Here is a 13,202-nt window from a genome sequence, read left to right as displayed (position 1 = left end):
GTGCCATGACTGTCCGGGTGTCTGACAAAATATATGTTGACTGCATAATGCTCTTTGAGCCTTGCATCTACGCTTACTTATCTTATGGGAGCAAACCTCCTGTGGTCTTCTCATCTGGTTACTTGTTTTTTAAGCTCAGTGTATTTTGTCCCCGTTTCTTGGCTGTATATCGCAACTTTCGTTTTCTGTTCAAAAATAATAGCACTGGTAGCAGGGGAAAGAGGTATTTCCAGGAGTTTATCTCTGTGCTCCTCTGTGGTTTCTGACCATTTCCAGCCTCACCGCTTTACTCATAGTTTAATCACTGCCTAGCACCTCACTCAGGGCCCCTTGAAGAGAGGGAGAGATTCTTGCTGACTTCTGATTCGACTCTTAGGCTGCCTCCCCTCCTGCTAGCTGCTCTGAGATAGAGCAGAGCATTCTTTTGTCCTTCTGCCAGCACCTACACTGAAATGTGAAGGAAAAACTGCAAGCAGGTTTATTTATGAAAAGGACTATTTGCTGTTATTTGGCAACAAATAATGGATTATAAAATATCAGTGTTACTTTGGGGATCATTAGAGCTAAAATGTAACCCCGCATCATGAAAATGATGTCACACATTCAGATTAATCAAAAGTACATCTGTCCTCCATGGATGTCATCCTTTCACCAGTTTTTGGTCTTTCCCTACAAATTATAGAAGAAAATTTGCTTTCTGTTAATGGCAGAGGGAAGAGAGGGAGGGGATGTCCTATGCTGCTATATTCCCTCTTCAAAAAATATCTCACTGATTCTGTCATCTTTGCACATATGTCATTTCAGCACTCACTGTGCAGTTTTATTTCCTGATATGATGAACTGTTGGCTTTGCAGTGGAACCTGCAGGTAGGACAAGACAATAGCATTAAGGGTTCCTGTGGATGAGGAGTTTGCAAAGATCCAGCCAGAACACATTTGGCCGCTAGCTAGGAGGATACACAAGCGCAGCCTCAGTTTCCTGCATCTGCTGGCATCTCAGGTTGCCTTGCAGAAGTAGTGAGGAATGTACTTGTAAAGTGTCAACTAATTACCTGGTTACTCAGGTTAAAACTAGGGGTGTCTGGACATGTGCAGAGTAATCCTTTTTAGTAAAAGTAGGATCAATATATGAATTTAGAGAGATGGGATCTTGAGCAACAATTGTGTAGTTCAGCCTTAACATTTGAAAGAGCAATCTTTCCGGATGCTGAGATTGAAATATCCTTTCTTCTTTGTAAAGATAATTCTGTTTAAACCATTTAGAAACTTTATGTTAGCCCCCTCCACCTAAAGAAAATAGCAGTTCAGAAAAATGAGAAAATGTTCTCACTTTTTTCATTTTTTCCCCTTATCTTTGTGACAAACACACACATTCAGGCCTAAAGCTTGCAGTTGGGCCAGAAACCCTACAGGTACCATAAGGATTGAGGTTTTCTAATGTTTCAGTGCCCTTTTTTGAAAAGTACGGAAAAAAATCCAGAGGTCTCCCAAAGATGCTTATTTGCTGAAGGTCCTGTAGCAACAGTGCAAGCAGGGATGGTTTTTCCAGCGTTAGTACTGCAACCCCATGAGTTTAAAGTGAATGTCAGCACCGTTCAGTTTTCTTCTTCCCTTTCCTCCCAGGCCACTTCTAGTAAAATCTAAAATTAGCGAGCATCCTGCTGCCTTGCCAGCCTCTCTCTATCGCAAGCCTGGCCAAGGTGCCCTTGCACTGCGTTCGTCTATGAATAAAGTGCAGAAGGCATGTCCCCAAATTGCTACCATCCTGCACCTGCTGCAGACGTGGGGCTTTGCCCCATCAAAACATCTTAGCACAGTCTTGCTTGGGGAGACCCCCCACTGGCCACCTCCTACACTTCCTAGAAAGTCAGGAAAGCCATCTCCGGCCAAAAGGATCGCTAATAATTTGGTGTTTAAACTGGCATGGCTTCCCTCAGAGGAGCAGGCAAGCATTGCCGCCTCTCCCAGTTCCTGGCTGCTGGTTTTGGCACCCTTTGAGGAAGAGGGAGGGAAAGTTGGGGTCCAGGTCCCACCACAGGCTGAAGTCAGGGCTCCCTCCTGCTGGGACACATGTTGGTGCAAGTGTGGTGCAGCAGCACTGTTAGCCCATGGCCATGGTGTGTTGTGCCCAGTTCCCTCCCTCCACTGCGTCTTGGGTGTGCAGAGCATGCTGGTGCCCGCAGGAGGCTTTGGAAGAGCTGTGTCTTGGCTGGTTGCCCAGCCCAGCACAGGAGAGGCCACCTGGGACACACACCTACGGAAAGCTTCCAGTCTTGCCAACTTAAAATATAGGCAACTGCTTTAGGTGCCTTAGGGGTTTGGGGATCACGGTCTTGGGAGTTCAGCACATCAGTTCCTCTTTAAGCACCCGAGTGGGATGGGCCTCCAGGAAAAATGTATCAGAGAATTTCTCTGGCTTTATTTCCCATAATTAGTGGCCTCAAAAATGAGAGAACTACCACTTTAGAGCATAAATATATTTACACATCCACATATAACATCTACTTGCCTCTGTAACAGCAAACTTTCAAATTAAAGGTAACTTCTCCAGCGTTAGTTCATTTGTGCCGTAGAAGGAAAGCACCCAGATTCAAGACAGCAATTAGGCGTGTACTTAGTTATGGGTTTAACCCTGTCCTCTGTGTTTTCTTGAATTGGGGCCTTTGACCCAGTCCTTCAGACGCTGAAGCACACACCTACGTACATGGCCATGATTAGCTCTGAGTGGAGCTACGTAATTTCGAGTGGATGTTGAAGTGCCTGCAAGGAGTTGCACAACAGTGGTAGAGGCAAGACTCCGTGTTATCCCAGTGGTGGAAACTCACTCTTTTTTCAAATGATCCCGTTCTCCTTTCTGCCTGTTTTGAGGCCATTGATGTTGTTTTCTATCGAGATTTGAGATACGTCAACTTCAGATTGTGCTGTTGTCCAGGAAATGGTTTTTAGTGCGATGGCACAAGATTTCTATATTCTGCTGGCCAAAAAAATCAATTTTCAGTAATTTGTTAAATGTGCTTACCGTCATTCAACTGGGCCCTCAGATTGTCTTTTAGTCTGTGGTATTTTTTTTTTTTTGGACTAGTGAACAGACCGAGGGAATTTGCTTTGGGGGTCCCATATCATTTAAGATTTCATTCCTACCTCATCGTAGGAGGATTATTTTGGGATGGAGGGTGGAGAGGGTAACAGTTTAAAAAAAAAAAAAAACCAAAACCAAAAACAAACCCAAAAAACCAAAAAACCCAAAAAACAAGAACTGCAAACAATTGCATTGACTCAGGACATGACTATTTGATAATAATGTTCATGTATTGCAATCATATGATGCAACTTCCTGCTGCTCATGTCGTGTTTGTCTCCTCCTCAGTCAAGTATGGGCAGGTGACAGCTTCTTTTGGTCAAGCTTCAGGAAAAAAGTTTGAGTTGGGGGAAGACAATTTGCATATTTATAAAAACATTTGGCAATCCTTTTGTTTCATTAACAGGTTTAACGCGGTATTATTTAAAATCTTATGGATTCTGTGAAGATTAACTTCTTAATGCTTGTTTCTTAAATGTGATTGATTCTTTTCTTCTTCCTGCTGGCCCTGACAACGCTGGCCATTAGCTAAGCCCTGCTGCTCGCTTTCCCTTTTGTTTATGGGCAGTTTCACTTTCAGGTTTTGAAGCTTTTCTGTTTGGGGTTGAGAGGAAACATCTGCACTTGCTTAAAAAAAATGCCTCCTGGAATCTTCAAAAGGGCTCAGGAAAATAATTTTGAAATTATATGAAAGGTTGTCTTCACAAAACCAGAATTTGGGGGCTAAAGTTGACTTAATATTGAGGATTATTTGAAGGCTTCCTTAAAGACCTTCTCTGAGCAAAATGTTTTCAAAGGCATGTCACCCTGCCTTGGACACATTTAGAAAACAGATGATCAAATTATATACTTCTAAATGTTGGTCTCCGTTCTCATTTTGAGTGGAAACATTCTTTGTTTTGCCTGCTTCACAACTTCGAGGTTCTCTTTCTACTAGCAAAAGAGGTGCTTAATTTAGATCGAAAATGTGAATCGGCATAATTAAGCTCCACCACTCGAAGTGTTCAGTACCATCTCACTCCTGAAATCACTATTGAAATTACTGTCTGCCTACAACCGTTTTTCAAGTTTTTAGAAAAACCAAATCATTGTTTTTATGAAGTCTTTCTCAGGCTACAGCTTGGAGCACAAGAAGTGAGAGCAAAGCCTACAGCTATGCAGCAGTCTGTAGCTGGAACACCCACATGGGAGTGACTTCAGGCAGCCCTTCCACTCAAGTTTTATTAATACTTAAAAGTAACAGAGAGTTTTGTCCCTTTTCCTCTTGCACGCACTCACTAATCTCAGATCTGAGCAAATAATCTGTTGACCTCGGTTAAAAGTGGATCAGGCTCCTAAAGAGGCACGTCTGGGTTTTTTTTCTTTCTTATTCCCCCCCCTCCCCTCAGATCAGTAACTTACAAATGCAGCTGCACTGTTCTTGTTTTGTCATGAACCTCTTTTCTGTGTGTGTCTCTGACCACAGAAACTAGACAGATCTTGGAAGAGTATGTGCCTATATTTAGTGTATATATATGTATATGGGGGTGGGAGGGAGAAACGCATTTCAAGAGCAAGAGGGAGACATTGTGATAGGTAAGAACTTAAATCTAAAATCACAAGTTAAAAAAAAATCCATTTATAAGAAATATATCTCTCTAACTTTGAAGTATGGCTCCTTTAAGAGCAACAAGAAACATTGTAAACTTCGCAATCAGTTTCAGCCCTGGTTTAAATCCATGTTCAGTATAAAACATAAGAACCTCTTCTTGGCCCCCGACATTACCTTCTCTTATTTTACACAGTGCTGACACACTTGTTTATGTTTTGATCTCTCTGGTGTTCCCAAGTGTCCCTTGTGCTCAGGTAATAGGGGGAAAAGCCAGGAAGGGATTTATGGACCAAAGATAGCTTGCAAACTAAAGAGAGCTGTCACAGTTGGACTTGAAAAATAATCTTTAAATATTGCAACTTCTGTCTACATGTGGAAATTAGTAGGAGGGAAGGCTTTACCGGGAAAACTTCGAAGGGGAGGAAAGAGCAATTATCTTTAGTCTGTCAAGTGGGGATATGGGCCTGTTGCACAAAGAAAGTTACGTCCTCGGTGTGAGCTTCCTTTCCGTCACTCACGGGCTTGCTCTGGCACATAAGGCACGTACGCCCCCATCCTGATGTTTAACCTTGTGACAGTAGGAGCTGTTCCTCCAGCTGAAGCAGCCCTGGTTTTTCTATTGCTTTTCCAGCAGCGCCAGCACTTCTCCTTCCTCTTCCCCTCCCCCCGGATTTTTTTTTCTTTAAAAGAGAAAAGTGTCAATTTGAACTTCCTGCTCGACAGACCCTGCTGAGAAACTGATATGGGGCTGATAAGGTGGTATTTATTTATTTTTTCTGCTGCGAGGCTTCACAAGTCCGGCTTCCTCCCCCCAGCTTTCAATACTTCCCAGTCTCGATACTTCCCGATGCTGATAGTGTCACCAGGAATGTTTGCTCTGAGATGCTGGTGTGGTGACAGGCAGCTGATAAGAAGATGTAGATAATATTATCCACAGTGCCATTGTGGAGCTTCTTGCACCTAGTAGGCTATGTTATACCCAAAAATCTGGGTGGACATTTAGAAAATGAGTTACCAGTCCATGAGTACAGACAAAATGACCAAAGAAAGTAGATGCTTTTTAATGCCAGACAACATGACACGCTACTAATTTATTTTTGAAACAGCTCTACATTAAACTTTTAACATTGAGAGAAGTAATTGCGAAGCTATCTGTGCACCTACATGTGTTCGTGCTTGCTGTGCATCACACCCTATGTTTTATCATAAATATTTTAATTGAACATAACTGCGTTCAATTGCATTTCATTGCAACTTGAAAATACACAAACTGCTTACATATCTCAAACTAAATTTGCTTGCTACTAGTCTAATGCCATTTGAAAAAGGATGCTACTGTAAAAGGGGGTTGCTGTGAGTAGGAGTGTGCTTTGAAAGCAGCCGTTTTCTTGGATACGTTTAATAAATGGCTGTTTCTTTGCCTTATAGGGTAATGTTGCCAAATAATAGATTCCATCAGGGTAGTGAATAGCAAAGCAAAGAATCCGTGTTGAAAGTGGCATGGTCATTGCCTGTTCCCATCTTCCTCACTGGGTTCAGCTGGTCCTCCAAAATCAGAAGTAACTGTTTCTCACCTCAGTTAGTGACGTAAGAACAGTCAGTCACAAAAGTAGAAACTTGGCTAAAGGGCTGCAATACTTTCGAGTTGCTTACCTATTGGCGTTGACTTGTACCTTTTGATGGAAAACCTTGCACATAACTAACCACAAATATGAAACCTTCTTGTAGTTTTTCCCCTATAATAAAATATCTTGCAAGTCATCATTTCAAGATTATATAACTATTAACTTTGGGAGATTAGATAAAAGCAGATTTCTTTTTCTATTGGGGACATCATTCAGTGTATGGTTTATATTGTATTATGTCCAGATAACAAGATAGTGTCTTTGAATACAAACAAACAGTGTATGCGCTGAACTGAGCTGAATGGATGCTAGCTTGTATTTCCTTCTAAATACATATTTCTTTTTTCTTTCCTTTTTTTTTAAAGTACATTTCAACTTAAGCTGGAGCCAACTAGTCTTGCTTTCTTTTGCTTTGCTTCAGCATTTTTTTTTTTTTTATAAAGTACAGCTGTAAGCAGAGGAGTTTTGCATAGACTGAATGCCACAGAAATCTGCAGTAAATAGTCTGCTTTGTTGTAGATGTTCCTAAGCAGTATATTTAATGAGTAATGATCTGTTTACTGATGGAGAATACCTTCTCTTTGAAGAAGGCTTTCATCCTAGCCAGCCATGGTTTTTTTGGTACTGTAAGTAATTGAACTGGCTGGTGAAGTGACTGCTGTGGTTTGGCAAAAGCCGATTTGTCATGCCTTGTTATTTTACTGAGGAACATTTCTGGGAGCTTGTGTTCTGCAAAGTCCTTCTGTTAAACCTATACTGTGAACGAATGCTTGTTACTGCATTTATTAGAAATACTGCTTAAATAGACATTCAACAGCAAAGGTAGTCAAATTTAAGGGGAAAGGAAGGTGAAATGAGTTTGCAAAGTGGAGACTAGCACTCTGCAAATGAATCATCATCCAGATCTGCATATACTGGCTGGTATCCCTTAAATTAACAATGCGTTTTATTAACACTTAATACCAGCAGGCATTTCTTGACACAGAAATTAGTTTTTTGACGAGTTAAATAATTGCTCGTATCTGAGAGCGGCCCTTCCTTCCCACTAAACTTGGAGGAGTTAGATTGTGTTTTGAAAAGAGATAATGCTCGTGGCATATCTAAATAATCATTACCTTGTCTTTGTATTTCAGCACAAACCCACGCTAATCCAAAGCAGCACAGTGCTGATAAAGATGAGCTCTATCAGAAAAGCATCCCAAAGAAGGAGCACAGTGTGAAAGAAATCCTGAAAATGGAATCCAATCCCCCAAAAGGAAAAGACTTCTTCCAGACCAACATTTCACCAGTTACTCCAGAAAAAGACTTGGATGATTTACGTAAGAACTATAGCCCGGAGAGGTGTTTCTTCCCTCGAGTTGTCTACCCGATCCGACCTCACATTCCGGAAGACTATCTGAAAGCTTCCTTAGCATACGGGATGGACAGACCCAGCTACATTACTCACTCGCCCATCCAGACATCTACTACGCCAAGTCCTTCCGGGAGGAGCAGCCCAGACCAAAGTTTAAAAAGTTCAAGCCCTCACAGCAGTCCAGGGGTCACGGTTTCACCTCTGGCACCTACTTCCCAAGAGCACAGAGAGCCCTACTCTTACTTGAACGGATCATACGGCTCAGAAGGATTGGGGTCTTATCCTGGATATGCACCCCCTGCCCACCTCCCACCTGCCTTTCTACCATCCTATAACCCCCACTACCCCAAATTCCTGTTACCTCCATTCAATATGAGCTGTAATAACCTGAGCGCTTTGAACAATATCAATGGCATCAACAATTTCAATCTCTTCCCAAGGATGTATCCTCTTTATGGCAACCTGCTCAGCGGAGGTAGCCTTTCCCACCACATGTTGAACCCCACCACACTCCCCAGTTCGTTGCCCAGTGAAGGAGGCCGTCGATTGCTGCAGCCTGATCATCCGAGAGACTTCCTCATACCAGCACCTAACAGTGCCTTCTCTATCACGGGCGCTGCTGCCAGCATGAAGGACAAGCCATGCAGCCCTACCAGCGGGTCACCCACAGCTGGTACAGCAGCCAGTTCAGAACACATAATGCAACCTAAACCTACCTCAGTGGTGTTGGCTGCCACCGGCAGTGAAGAAGCCATGAATCTCATTAAAAGTAAGAGGAATGTGACCGGTTACAAAACGCTCCCATACCCACTGAAGAAGCAGAATGGGAAGATCAAGTACGAATGCAACGTTTGCTCCAAGACCTTTGGCCAGCTCTCCAATCTGAAGGTAGGCAGTGGAGAATAAGACACGAGCCTTCTTGGAAGGCTCTGGTTTCTCCCTGTAGGTTATCTAGGAAAAGTAGGGACAGGCCTCCCTTGCTTTTAGGCTCTTTATCAGTCTGGCTTAATATGGCACCCCCCAGCAAGAAAGCATGGTTGTAAAGAGAGTGTTTTAATACTGACGCCACCTAATTAACTAGATAACATTGTCTTTTGGCAATGGGAGTCTTCCGCTAACTTTAGGAAACACCTGAAAGTGCTTCTGTTACAGTACTGGAAACTGCAATTTGTTAATTGCTTTGTTTCTCCCTAGGTGCACCTCCGAGTACACAGCGGAGAGAGACCATTTAAATGCCAGACTTGCAATAAAGGCTTCACGCAGCTGGCTCACCTCCAGAAGCACTATCTGGTACACACGGGAGAAAAACCCCACGAGTGTCAGGTATGTAACACACCACAGAGACAACTTCCCTTGGAGGCTGAAGGGACGGCAGGGCTCGTGCACTCCCCGTACGGCGCGCGGGGAGGGCTGTGTGACAAACCCGTGGCTGCTCAGGGCTGGAGTCCGTATCACAGCCGTTTCCAGCCCTGGTGCAGCAGCGTCTGTGAGACAGCAGGGTTGCCTTTAGCCTGCTAGAGCAACGTCTGCCCGATACAGTTTTGCCATCAACCGTACACAAATTGCTGTTCAGCAATATTTAAATAAAAAAGGTGGGGATTTTTTTCCCTCTGTGAGAAAGTGTGAAGACACAAAAAGCTGCCGCTTCATCCTGCCATCTCCTCCTAGGCGTCTGCGATTTAAACCATAAAATCCCCTCCCACTCATTCACTGTTTCTCTGCCACCCCCCACATTAGGTTTGTCACAAGCGGTTCAGCAGCACCAGCAATCTCAAAACCCACCTGCGGCTCCACTCTGGAGAGAAGCCTTACCAGTGCAAGCTCTGCCCGGCCAAATTCACCCAGTTTGTGCACCTGAAGCTGCACAAGCGTCTCCACACCCGGGAACGTCCCCATAAATGCATCCACTGCCACAAGAGCTACATTCACCTCTGCAGCCTCCAGGTCCACCTGAAGGGCAACTGCCCCGTCGCCCCTGCCTCCGGCCTCTCCATGGAGGACCTGAATCGAATCAACGAGGAGATCGAGAAGTTCGACATCAGTGACAATGCCGACAAGTTGGAAGAAGTGGAGGACAATATCGACTTAACATCGATCGTGGAGAAGGATATACTGACCATGCTCAGGAGGGAAATGGAAGGAGCTAATCTGAAAGTATCTCTACAGAGGAACCTGGGAAATGGACTTATCTCCTCAGGATGCAACCTTTATGAGTCGTCAGATATGTCAATTATGAAGTTGCCTCACGGTCACCCACTACCTCTGTTACCTGTAAAGGTCAAGCAAGAAACAGTTGAACCAATGGACCCTTAAGACTTTTTGGCAAAGTGATTTTTTTTTTTTATTTATGACTTGGCAAGTCAGGGTGCCTGTAGCAGTTGCTTGTACATAGTTTCAATGCTGCAAAGCAATCTTGGCTTACAGTAGTTTCCCTACGCTCTCCAGCTGAAAGAAGGAACTCCAAAGTTACTGTTTTCTCAGGGCATAAAAAGGGGCAAAGGACTGTGCATTGCCTCACCAGTTACTAAAAGACAATCATCTATCCATAATTATTTTTTCAATGATAGTACTTCATAATTTATTATGCAATTAATCATTCTAAAAGCAATAATTAGGAAAATGTTTACAATGACTGGAAAATTCATTGTAATTTTTACTTTAAATGTTTTTATTTTTTGTTTTATGGCCATTCTTTGTAGATATTTTTTTCTGCACATCTGTTTTAAGAACCTAAGATTGGGGTTTCAGTAAATGTTTTTTATGTACCGATGTCTTTTAAACAAATGTGGTTTTTCGTATTGCCAAAGTTGGACATTTGACATACAGAATCCTAGATCCGTTGGTTTGAAAAAAATGCTGTGTACTTTTATGTGCAAATTACCCCACTGGGAATTGAAAAGGAAAAATAACCCAAAAAACCCAGAGTAGCAGCAAGCAGGGAAGAAACTGCTACCTCTGCCTCTCTGAGGAGAGGAGAGAGATTCTTTTACCTGCAGCTCTACCCGAAACAGATGTGGCACAGCAAACCCCTACCTGCCATGGACAATACCACAGGTTTCTAGAAAACAGCTATAGCCCCACACATTATTGTCATGTAACTTTATGACCAAAGGAATGCATCAGCTTGAAGTGGCTCTTCCAAAATAAATCTCACTTACATTCTTTTGTTTCCAAAAGCAATTTAAAGGCAAACACACAAATATTCTTAATATTCTGCCTAAAAGGAGATTTTTGGCAGACAACTTTCTTCTCTTTTTTTTTTTTTTTTTTTTTTTTTTTTTTTTTTTTTTTAATTTGGCCAGAGCCTTCCAGGGATAAAAAAAAGATAGATTCCCTGAGGAAGAAGGGGGTTCGGTTTTACTTGTATTTTCCTCTCCCACTTTGCGTGGGTAGAAGTGGGGAACAAAGTCCTTTCCTGGCACATACATTTTTTTTCTTCCTTCCTGTACGACTCAGATTTTTCTCAGTATTTGTGTTTGTACATTTTGTGGTTAATTTAATTAAAGAAGAAAAGGGCATTGCAAAGTTGTTGAACAACAATTACCTCAGTGCTTGTGTCCAGTGGTGCAGACAATGCTGTTTTATCTAAATGCTTTGCTACTTTAGAGAAGAAACCAAAATGTGCACAGGGAAAGATAGAATGCACGTCCTTTTATCTTTTTGTTTTGCTAAGCCCAAAGATGATATGGTGACGTTTGAGGTGTAGCAAAGAATACATGTATATTTATAGATATATTTATACCACTATACTATATATGTATATGTATATATATTTATACCACTTAAGTTGTGAGCCAAACCATGTAATAAAACCTATTTTTCATCTAAGTGTGAAAATCAGATGTTATCCAGTTTTGCATATTACCAATGACCTCAAAACCAGAAGGTTGTACTAAGGCATTTATCACTTGCAAGTACGCGTGCACAGCTGTCCAGGCGAAGCCTGAACTTGCAAACACCTGATGTGAATGACGTCGCCCACACGTGGCGTCTCAGCAAATTTGGTGGGAATGACCCTGTTTGCAGGGCGGGGGTCATCGGACCCCTGCTCTCCCAGCAGTGTGTCCTGGGGGGAAGGAGGTGGGTGGTCAGTGAACAAACAGCCAGAAAACGTAACTGAAAGAACTTGAAAAGAAGCCAAATATGACCCGTGCGTGGCGTGTTCACAAAACACAGTGAAGGGCAGGATGGAAGTTAGTTGGGATAAGCCCCTTGTCTTGTTTTACCCTGCCATTAACGAGTTGCACGGTCAACTCGCATAAGTAGCATTATTACACACCTTCCCTCCATGTATATCTTTTTGGTTATATGCTTAGAAATTTTAAAATAGCCCACTTACTTACTTACTCCAGCAATCCAGGATTCGGTGATCTTTTTTTCAGCAAATTTCATTTTAACGCCTTCTGTTAAAAAAACAAACAATCCTGAAATACAAGTCTCTCAACAGAGCTTTTGAAGGACTACAGTTCATTACATTTCCACTCCTGCAAATTGTGAGGCTGACATCTTTTAAATGTAGCAATAGTTCATAAATATAGTACTTACTTGTAGGATGAACCAAAGTATCACTACTCTGTCACTGGACACACACTTTTCCTATTATTTGCCTGTAGTGCTTTCTTGTATTTGATACAAATTTTACAAGAATTTATATGCATCAGCTTTAAGAATTGTTACTTCTCTTTACTGTTTCCCCCTCCCCTTAGAAGTTTTACATGTGAATGTAGCAACAATCAACAGTGTTTGGGGTTTTTTTTTTTTTTTGTCTCTCTTAAGAAAGACTCTGACCAAAGTTAACAGGCTTTTTACTTTGCTAGAACAACAAACTATCATATGTTTACGTATTGGTTTACATCATTATTTATGTGCAAATTGTCAAATGTAAATTAAATATAAGTGTTCATTGCTTTACTGATGCTTCCCTTGTCTTCAATCTCTCTGCACTGACTGCGTGCGCAGCCTCGTTGCGGGGCGTCTTCCCTTCCCAGCCGCAAACACACGCTCCGCCGAGGGCGATGATGTCTCCAACAATGCCGACTTCTGCCTTTGTGGGCTCCGATTTTCCATGACTGAAAGTCACAAACAGCAATGCCAGCGCCGAATACCCTGGCTTTTAATTACAGGGCTCTCGTCAGTTTTAGCCAATAGCTTTAAAAAAAAGGAATTTTTTTGTTTGCTTGTTTTTAAACCCAAGAATTTTCAGTGTTTCACTGGAAATACTTGAATGCTATCTATCTGCCTCGCAGATATGTGACCAGGGTTCTCATTTACATTTTTCCAAATGGTTGTCATTTCTGGCCTGAAACCCTAACCACTGGGACCACAATGACACACTCAAAATGTCAGCGTGAGACCACTTAGTCCTGTATCAGTGTGGTGGGAACTGCATTCAAAACAAATGTGGATCTGTTTTCACTGCTCACAAAGGAGATGCGAATACGAACTAAATCCCCGAGAAGGTCAAGTGTCCGTTCCTCCCCCCCACCACCACCTCGGCAAAAAGTTAACAACAGGCCAGGATGCCCCAGAAAGCTAATTCAACATTTGCTACTT

General features: G+C 42.4%; 1 protein-coding gene across 7 annotated transcripts in view; it reads left to right on the top strand.

The window, feature by feature from the left end:
* PRDM1 (PR/SET domain 1) overlaps positions 1-12,560 on the top strand; it is a 102,611-nt gene extending 90,051 nt beyond the window's left edge. For all 7 annotated transcript variants that reach the window (XM_030043283.2, XM_030043273.2, XM_030043266.2 and 4 more), the window contains 3 exons: positions 7,429-8,537; positions 8,844-8,972; positions 9,387-12,560. In XM_030043283.2, coding sequence (XP_029899143.1) covers positions 7,429-8,537; positions 8,844-8,972; positions 9,387-9,962 — 1,814 coding nt within the window. In that variant the 3' untranslated portion in view covers positions 9,963-12,560. The remainder of the gene's footprint in view (positions 1-7,428; positions 8,538-8,843; positions 8,973-9,386) is intronic.
* The last annotated feature ends 642 nt before the right edge of the window (positions 12,561-13,202 follow it).

The sequence above is a fragment of the Aquila chrysaetos genome, chromosome 2 (assembly GCF_900496995.4).
Source record: "Aquila chrysaetos chrysaetos chromosome 2, bAquChr1.4, whole genome shotgun sequence".
NCBI classification, from domain to species: Eukaryota; Metazoa; Chordata; class Aves; order Accipitriformes; family Accipitridae; genus Aquila; species Aquila chrysaetos.
Note: the sequence above shows the minus strand (reverse complement) of the source record. Positions and strands in the feature narration are given on the sequence as shown.